At 32.1% G+C, this 7,091-nt stretch overlaps 1 protein-coding gene across 1 annotated transcript; it reads left to right on the top strand.

The window, feature by feature from the left end:
- On the top strand, positions 1–1,002 carry LOC123009849 (farnesol dehydrogenase-like). Its single transcript, XM_044406395.1, has 4 exons — positions 1–128; positions 170–631; positions 685–843; positions 894–1,002. Exons 1-4 carry the CDS (start codon positions 21–23, stop codon positions 933–935), a joined length of 771 nt encoding a protein of 256 aa, XP_044262330.1. The 5' UTR covers positions 1–20; the 3' UTR covers positions 936–1,002.
- The last annotated feature ends 6,089 nt before the right edge of the window (positions 1,003–7,091 follow it).

Below are 7,091 nucleotides of genomic sequence, written 5' to 3'. Positions count from 1 at the left end.
TAGAAATTGTTTTCGCAACCATGGTCATCTCAATGGATCGCTGGAGAGGCAAAGTGGCCATCGTCACTGGCGCAAGTTCCGGAATTGGGGCTTCCATAGCCGAAAAATTGGTCATTGAAGGGTTACAAGTAAGACATTTACATTTTGAACATATAAAAACGTGAAAAAGGTCGCAGGTTTTGCCCGTCGTTCCGAACGCGTTGAAAAACTTGCGAAGAAACTCCAAGGAAAAAAGGGTAAACTCGTCGCTGTTAAAGTCGACATAACGAAAGAAGAGGACATTATCAAGGGCTTCAAATGGGTTTTGGACAATTTGGGACCAGTTCACATTCTAGTTAACAACGCTGGAATCCTCCAACCGACAAATCTGACCGAGGGTGAAACAAAAATGTGGAAAAAAATCCTAGACACTAATGTCCTAGGTTTATGTATTGCAACAAGAGAAGCTGTGAAAATAATGAAAGCTGGGAAAATTGACGGTCATATTGTTCATATCAACAGTGTGACAGGTCATTCAGTGCCTAAAATTCCGAATTTGAATGTCTATCCGGCCTCGAAACATGCGGTGACGGCCTTGACAGAATCTCTGCGTCAAGAGTTGAATCAACTTGGGTTGAAGATCAAAATTACGGTACGAAATTGTGACTAATAGGGTAAAAATATTGTTTTTTTATCAAATTTTAGAGTGTCAGTCCTGGAGCTGTTGAAACCGAAATAGTTCAAGCTAATGGATTTGAGATCCCTCCAGAAGTAGAAGTGTTGAGGAAAGGAACACCAATGATGAAAAGTGAGGATATTGCTGATTCAGTTTTGTACGCTTTGGGAACACCACCTCATGTTCAGGTAGAATTTTTGCTAAAATAAATGGTGGCTCTCACTGGGACTGCTTTTAGGTGCACGAATTAACTGTCAAGCCCGTGGGAGAAAAAATTTGAAATAAATACACATTTTATATTTCCGGTAGCTGATATGGTGTACCTATGATGCTTTAATAAAGTCCAGAAAAAAATAAATTGTGGTTCTTGTTCTTGCTAAATATTTTCAGAACGGTTTAGCAGGGCACGTTGAAATTTGGGAAACAGTTTATTTATTTTTTGATCAAAGTTTGGGCTGCTAAAAGCTAACGATAGGTACAGACAATATTTCCATGGATAAAAAATAATATATTTTTCAAAATTTTATTAGTTCGATAATTTTCGATTAAAAGAAGGTACGCATATGTTACATCACAAAACTCAGCAAAAAAATGCTATTCTTAAAAATATTAAATATGACCCTTCTTGACATTATAAAAAAATCAAGTTACCCTTGTATCTCCAGAACAAATGGCGATAGAAGTTTAACAAACATATGAGGCGATGCAATTTAAATATTTTTAAGCATATACCAAATTTCAATAAGTTTTGATGAATAGTCTTTTAATATTTAACTGTATCTATACTTTTTAGCGACCTTGTATGTTTTTTTATAATTATTTAGTAAAGGCACAAAAATTTTGCCAATAAAAGCCACAAATAACCCTAATCAGAGTTACAATTTAGGATACAGCTTCTTTGTTTCTTCTTCTAATAGCCTGTAGCAAAAAAAAATGGAAAAATTATTTTTCTAACAGAAATAAATAGAGACAAAGTGCAACTTTGACTTTGACCTAACTTCGAAATTTTTATACAGGCTGTATTATGAAAAACGCCCCAAGCTATAACTCCATTATTTTTAAAGTTATGACAATACTTCATAGAACAAAGTTGAACATTTTTTGTCATCTAACGTTTGGGATAAATGCTAAATTAATGCTGTTTTTTTTACCGGAAATGACGTCAACTTTATTTTTTTTAATGGAACACTCTGTATATTTTACCACTTTTGGATTCTTTGTTTAATTGTCTTTTAACAAGTTTTAGTACTATGTGCCTAAAACCAACCGTTCGTGAGATATGAGTCAATTAAAAATTTATTAAGGTAGGCAGTGGAAAACAATAATATTAAGTAATGTTGACAAATATTATTACTTAAAAAAAATAAAGTTGATGTGATTTGCGGTGAAACAGAAAACAGCATTAATTTAGCATCTATCCTAAACGATAGATGACAAAAAAAATTCAACTTTGTTCTAAGAAGTATTGTCATAACTTTAAAAATAATGGAGTTATGGCTTGGGGCGTTTTTCATAATACAGACTGTACAGAGTGTTCCGTTTTTATTGTTACAAATTTAAACAGGTGATAGGATATTCAATTCTAAGACAAAAGTTTCCTATGAACATGTATCGAAAAATGCTTGGTAAGGGAGCTACACCCTCTGGAAAGGGGCTAATATGTTTTTGCTAATATTTCAGAAACGATTTAAGATAAAATTACAAAATTTGGTACAGATGATAATCTTTATACACCTAAACGAATTCAAACATCAAATGTCGAAATTTTTAATCAGGGGCGTACGAAACTGGGGGAGTTTAAGGTAAAAACCTACCGTATTTATTTTGGCTTTAGTTTCTCGGTACTTTCAGCAACAAAATCTTAAGTTCGATAGTTTATCACAGAAAAGTCTCTCTTGTGTCGATACAACCTATTGTTTTTGAATAAAATTAATTTAAAATTTATGTTACACACCATCAATACAACATTCAAATAAATCAGAATTTACAGAATAATATAAGCAAGAAATTCATATTTTTTAATCAACCTCAACTAATTGACATTACATTACAGTAACAATAATAACATTAATTAAATGAATTTGCCTAAATCTAAAGGAGTTGTTCAAAGTGACCACCATTTTGGTCAATGTATAATTAAAGAAACCAGAGTCAAAATAAATAGGGCATTTTTTTAGCTTAAACCCCACCAGTTTCGGACGCCCCTGATTAGAAATTTCGACATTTGATGTTTGAATTCGTTTAGGTATAAAGATTATCATCTGTACCAAATTTTGTAATTTTATATTAAATGGTTTCTGAAATATTAGCGAAAACATATTAGCCCCCTTTCAGGGGGTGTAGCTCCCTTACCAAGCATTTTTCGATACATGTTTATAGGAAACTTTTGTCTTAGAATTGAATATCCTATCACCTGTTTAAATTTGTAACGATAAAAATGGAACACCCTGTATATAGATTTTTTTTTAACATTTTTTTGTTGTTTAGGGTACCGGCCGATGATACAGTAACACGGACGTGCGCGACTTTCCGGACATCATGTATGTAGAAATTGGTACTTATTTTATAAATGTGTCGATAACTTCTAAACTACTAGATATTTTCCGGGTTTTTCGACGCCAATCGTTTTGTCGGATCATTATGTAGAACATCGCAGTCTCGATAGAAATAATCCTTTTCTCGCCTGGGCATTTTTTGAGTTCAACTGATTCCCGTTGGCGCTTTAATCTGGGGAAATTTTTTGACATATACAGTTTTTTAGCTTAAAGGGTTCAACCTCATAATATCAATTCTCCCTGGAGTATCTGGTTTTGTTGTATCCTTCCTTCCCAGCTTTTATTAATTGCGTTATTTTTCGTTAATAATTAAAAATCATTCAGTTTTTCCTTAGTAACCCCCGTAACTAAGAAAAAATCGGAATCACTGCTCCAATGCATTTTTTACGAAATGCCCAGGCGGGATATTGATACATTTCATTAAGGAGGCGGTGATGTAGATCGACGGAGATAATTTGTAGTCGTGTTATCTTTGCATCCGTGATCGTATGTCTAACTTCACTTGAAACGTCAAATAAGATGACAAGTCGTAAACTGAAACGGCAAAATGGGCTGGAATTAGTCGCCGTCGTATAATAAAACGAGTAGGACCGTTCTTTTTTGAAGGTAAATTATAAATTTGGTTAGTATAATCATCACCTTTTTGATCATGCTATTTTACGTTTCGACTTGTCATTTTACTTGACGTTTTACAGACATACCTTTTCGGATCCACAAATGACTCGATTACAAATTATCTTGATCGCTCAATACGTACGCATAGTTTTAAACATAGCTATTCTAGGATGAAATTGACAAAAAATAACTCAATATTTCGAAAAATGATCAAAATTTAAACTATTATTGAAGCAAAATATTTTGTTTTTAGACTTTAACCAGAATTGTTTTTAATTACAAACTCAATTAGTTTCACCAAAGTCGTAAAAAGCAAAATTTTAATTTTTCACTTATAATTATAGTTTATTTTTTTTAAGAACGAAGCGTTGCGGGAAATAGGAACTAAAATTGGCAAATCAGGTTACTTTATTTTGCACCACGTGACAAGCTTTATTTACATTGAACTACATATAGTTACCAAATAATTTTTAAAAATCTCAAATCTTTGACATTATTTTTGAAATATGTCATAATATTTTAAATTAAAGTGTCGTTTGTTAGTGTACGATTTCAGCATTTTGGTGTAGTATAATGGCAGAACTACAACCTGGTTCTGTTGTAAAAAAAAATCCAGGAGAAAGCCAGTTAGTAGTGATCAGAAAATAATGAAACATAATATCTACGCAAAATTTATTGTTTTTATTTATTTTTCTTGAGTGGGAATTAGAAACAGGAGATGTTTTGATCGAGAACGATGTCCTTACTGATTAGGTAGGTACCTAATTCAAATCGATGGTGTATTTTTCCACTGAATAAGTTGTGGATTATTACTTTCGACCACTTCTAATGAATGCAAGTTTTCATTGCATTTTTAACAAAGGATTAGGTTGCTGTTTAGCTATTATGTATTCCAAAAGAAAATTTAAGAGTCCTTTTTTATGTTCTTGTTTTATTTTTAAGTAAACGTGAGATTCATCAAATGTTGTTCTTGTTCTTAATTGAATTTGTAGACACTAATTTATAATAAAATGCCAAAAAACAAATAACATTGAAATTTTCTTCGTTTTTAAAATTACCCCTCCATAATAGGCAATCAATTTTACACAATTCTAAGAATTGTCTTGTGTAAATGGAGTGACCGATGCTGACGCCACCTACTTCGTTCTAAAAAAAAAAAAAACACACTTTACATGAGAGTTTTTTTTTTCGAAGTAAACTTGACATTTTAATGAGAATTTTGTATTTTGTTTCCTGGCAATTTAACGAAAAAAACTGCTTCTGACAGTTTTTTAAGTTAAATTGCCTAAAGGAAGCAAAACTCGAATTAAAACTGTCAAGTTTTCTTCGTAAAAAAAAGCCTCAGTGTAATTCGGTACGACAATTTAATGAATACGTAAATCACTAAATTATCAAATAAGGTGTAAATTAGTTTATTTAATTTAATGGAAAGTACAATTATTAAAAACACAATTCTCATAAACAATTTGATTTTCAGAACTTTCTTGTTTTTTGTTAATAGTTTGCTCCATGCTGGTATTTTGAGCGATGGTAGTAACTGTTTCCTGGATGGTAGTACGAATGGACCCAATAATGTCTCTATGATGTTCTTGATGTAACTGAAGGTACGGTTTTAATGACGATGGATTATTATGTCCCGTAATTTTCACAAGTTTTTGTTCACTTAGTTACGGCGGCAGCTCGATTAGAATGGTTCGTAATTTTCAAATTTGTTTACAATTTTTTTTTTTGGTTGTCTAGGGACCGATGATGCAGACCCACTAAATTCAGACGCTTTCAAAAGTTAGATTCCGTTTTGTCGCTGTAATAGTTAGGGCAAACTTTTGTCGCTGGCATAGTGACAAAAACACCGCGGTTTATGGGATTTTTACTGTATGAAAAAAATTGTCAGTTTAAATAAAATACCATAGACCAAATCGTTTGATTGTAATCAGTGGCGTATTGAGCTCTTAAGGACGCGTGCTGAAGTATATCTAGTTGCCTAAAACTGTGTAAAAATCAAAAAGTATTTTTGGTTCCCACAGTAAACAATTATCAGAGAAGCAACAATGTTGGTAATTTTTTTGTACAACCTTAAAGGACCCTTCCTTGAAATTACATGTTTCTAAAAGAAGTCAAATATTTCGATATACAGGGTGTTTGAGGATTGCGAGCAAATATTTTAACCACTAATAGAACTCGTCAAAAGAAACAACTTTCGTTATTCCAACTTTTGTCAAAAGCACGTCATTTCTGAGCTAAAATTAAAAATACATTGAGGTTGAAAACCCGTCCCCCGCTCATGTCTTAATACGATGTTTACAATAATTCATAAGAAAAAACTTTGGAACGTAAACAGCGTAAAGACAAAAAAGTTATCGCTACATTAAGGACACTTCTATTCACAAAAAAGCGTACACGTTTTGAGGACTATTGTAAATGGGATATATTAAGTAATCGTTTCCAAGAAAACGTATTATGTACATACTGTAAGTGACATTTTCACATTTTGTATGTCAAATGTGTGAAAATTGCTTTCAATTGCTATTTAACCAAGACATACCTACAATACCATTACTTAACAAGATTGTGATCATTACTAATAAGTTGGAAGATGGGTGGTCTAGGTATAAATGAACTGAAGCACTATTTTAAAGTCCCGACCTCAACTACATAGAAAACGTTTATTCTAGCTGTCTTAATTTTTGTGTAATAAATTTTTAAAAAGTGCATGTTTTTGTCAAAAAAAACGTCTTATTTTTAAAACTAATCAAAATCGACCAATAAAAGTTTTGCTTAAAAACATTGTCATAAAAATCTATATCCAAAAACGTTAAGAAACATATGGTTTCATTTAAAAAAAAACACAAGTTTGTATTGTAACTTATTTTTGAGACACGCTGTAGCTATAGTTGAAAATAATTTTAGGCGATTAACTAGATTAGTATCTATCAATATCCTATATATTTTTTTTAAAAAATTTACCATTTAAAGGTCACTACTGGACTTTTTCAACTCGCTGAGACAGCCTGTATGGTGTGCCATCCAGTTTTTTGTGGGTAATAACACAGATTGTAATAATAAACTATTGTTGTGCGAGTGGCACGAAGCTTCCAGTCCGAGCATGAAGAAAGCTTTTCTCACAAGTAGAACATGTTGTTTCTACCACCTTTATGAATTGTTATTATAATCAACCCATTATCATTAGCATCGTAGTAGTTCCAATAAGAACAGTTACTAACCTAACAAAAATAAACATTTTTTCGAGGTCGGCAACATAATAATAA

The sequence above is a fragment of the Tribolium madens genome, unplaced genomic scaffold (assembly GCF_015345945.1).
Source record: "Tribolium madens isolate multiple individuals breed KSU strain unplaced genomic scaffold, Tmad_KSU_1.1 Scaffold_7;HRSCAF=85;Tcas5.2_LG10, whole genome shotgun sequence".
NCBI lineage: Eukaryota > Metazoa > Arthropoda > Insecta > Coleoptera > Tenebrionidae > Tribolium > Tribolium madens.
The sequence above is the reverse complement of the archived record's forward strand: the minus strand, read 5'-3'. Positions and strand labels throughout refer to the sequence as shown.